The sequence below is a fragment of the Aplysia californica genome, unplaced genomic scaffold (genome assembly GCF_000002075.1).
Source record: "Aplysia californica isolate F4 #8 unplaced genomic scaffold, AplCal3.0 scaffold00598, whole genome shotgun sequence".
NCBI classification, from domain to species: Eukaryota; Metazoa; Mollusca; class Gastropoda; order Aplysiida; family Aplysiidae; genus Aplysia; species Aplysia californica.
Genome location: NW_004797868.1, coordinates 151,039 through 153,780, shown reverse-complemented (window position 1 = coordinate 153,780; position 2,742 = coordinate 151,039). Strand labels below are relative to the sequence as shown.

The 2,742-nt window shown below is 41.9% G+C and overlaps 1 protein-coding gene across 1 annotated transcript in view; it reads right to left on the bottom strand.

Moving 5' to 3' along the window:
- The window catches only part of LOC101846764 (DNA N6-methyl adenine demethylase), a gene marked incomplete at its 3' end in the record, with an annotated part of 13,694 nt that overhangs the window by 7,699 nt on the left and 3,253 nt on the right, over nucleotides 1–2,742 (bottom strand). The window contains 1 exon segment of the mRNA XM_013087524.1: nucleotides 2,529–2,711. Coding sequence (XP_012942978.1) covers nucleotides 2,529–2,711 — 183 coding nt within the window.

The following is a 2,742-nucleotide window of genomic DNA, read 5'->3' as shown; positions in this document are numbered from 1 at the left end:
TCACACGTTTGGATCTTTCCTATCATCAGAGATGTACATAACATTCGGTGGTCCGGACTCGACTCTTAAATAACCTAATAGTATTGAAAGGGCCATTAAATTAAATATGTACAACAACACCATCTGATAATGCGAGGGAAGAGCGGTTATATTTAAAGTAGTTACTGCACTGGACAAATTGAGTAAATGGAGAGGATTTTTAAGGACTTCACTTGTGTTGAACTCGCTTACGCTTATCTTCGGTTAAGTTTTATCTTTTTTTCTCGGGTCCCAGTACCTCTTCTTCTTTACAAGTCCCAACGGTTAAGTTGAACTTCGGATGAGTTTATCTATTTTTCACTTCCCCGACCACCTCAACTCATCCGTAGTCGAACTGTATATTCTCAGTGGTGATTTTGATCTTTAAAAATCGACACAATGGAGGTACGTTTTGTTTTAGTTTTAGTAAGAGTTTTACGGCACTTGCAACACAATGTCATATAAGTGCCGAAGATTAGAGGTGCTACAAGAGAGTAACAAACACAAGAAAGAAGGAGGGGAGATACAGACGATAGATGTTTGAAAGGAAAGTAGAAGCAAACCACACCAGAGCACCCACCAACCACCCACGGACGTACATTTTGATCCTATTAAAGGAGATGGGCTGGCCTCTATATCGCCTGTTAGGGCTGGCCCACGCTGAGTGGGATGCAGTATCCCATCACAACGAGAGAGATGCTCGATAAAATCCACATCTCTCCTTAGAAATTGAACGAACGTCTCGTATGGGCAAAAGGCGTGTGGTTGGAGGGCGACACTGTTAGGTCCAACTTTATTTTTCCTCTGTTTTTTCTCTCTGTCTGTCTGTCTGTCTGCCTGTCTGTCTGTCAGTCTTACTTGTTCTCAGAGCTAAATGACCAATACTGTGTCGGTCGTGTGCTTCTTTTTACTCAAATAAACAAAAACCACATACTCTGTTCTATATGGCCTTATTGTGTTGCAAGTGCCGTAAAACTCTTACTAAATCTAAAACTATCTTGTTTGACAGTCGGGACCTGCGCAGCGCGTGTCTGTTCTTTTAAGATTAAAACTTCTCAACTTCTCTCCTATATCTTACTTCCACAACTTTTCTGTCAGATAAGCACGTATGTGTTCCTCTATGATTAAACCCTTTCATCTACGACTTACTCCAAAACCTTCCTATCTCACGGCAGATCTAGTACGTGTGTATTCCATTAGGATTAAACCCTTTCATCTCCGATTTATCCAAAAATCGTTCCGTCTCTCCACAGATTACCACGTGTGCATTCCTTTATTATGAAAAAAAAAATCCGGGACAATCCTGAAAGACTATACTATCTAGTCACAGACTTGAAATATTCAAACAATATATCTTATTCCGGAGCAAATATTATGTACAGGCTTCTGAAGTTCCATTTATCAAGAAATATGAAGTCTGTGTGTGATTTACGTTCTTGGTTTGCTTAAAAGATTAGTCACTATATCTTTTGGATCGACATTTTAGTGCAAGACTCCGCCACTCGCCATTTTGAAAAGTGACGTATAATGAAGTCTTACACTGGGCTGTCGAGATATATAATAAGTGGACATATTGTATTCCATGTACAGTGTATTATGAATTGTGATTGTGTGCGTGTGTGCGTGTGTGTGTGTGTGTGCGCGCGCGTGTGTGTGTGTGTGTGTGTGTGTGTGTGCAAGCAATAGAATAATAGAATAGAATAATGAAATAGAACAGAATATTTAATAGTCCCACAGTAGCCTACCGTTCTGCGAGACAGACGGGTGTATGTTGATCTTGGCGTCCTTGTTCCTCTCCTCGTGTAGCGTCGCCTTGATCATGGTATGATATATGATGTGATATGATACGATACGATGCCATATGATATGATATGATATAATAATACAGTACAATGCAAGCTCTACGACAGAATCTGCGCTTCAAACATAGGAAAAATTATCCATGAAAGAAGCTGCATGAAGACAACCTTGAGACCATCTTAAGCTAAATTGACCGTCTGCATTGACGAAAAGAGCCATACAATATAAAACAATACAACAAAATACAACACAATAAGACACGAGACGACACGACACGACACGACACAATACGACACAATAATATTATACAAATCCCTAGCCTACCGTTCTGTGAGACAGACGGGTGTATGTTGATCTTGGCGTCCTTGTTCCTCTCATCGTGCAGCGCCGCCTTGATCATAATATGATATGATATATGGTCGCTTTTAAGGACAAGCGGGCTAACCCAGATTTGGGGGGTTTCCAGAAATCTTGACCTACACCAAAAGTGGGCATTTCCCTACCTATAGGAGAAGTTTGGCTTCATTGGTGTGTGTATATTTGTTTGGTTGGAGAGAAAACTCTCCTTGTCTTTTAAAAAAACTGAACAAGGGGCAAAAACTTTACCTTCGATTTTCTCAAAACAGTATTTTTCTGGATAGCCCCCTTGTGCTTAAAAGCGACCATATAACATTATAGAAACCCCATGGTAGCCTACCGTTCTGTGAGACAGAGGGGTGTATGTTGATCTTGGAGTCCCTGTTCCTCTCCTCGTGCAGCGCCGCCTTGATCTTCTCGGTGAGCCAGGGGTTGGTCACCTCCAGGATCTCCATCAGCGTGTAGAAGGCCTTGTTGCCGCGGCCGGGGAGCAACTCCAGGAGGCGGCACGCGCGCTGTTCGTAGTCACGCTCCGTCTGGGGGTTGTTTTTTGTGTTTTTTATGGGG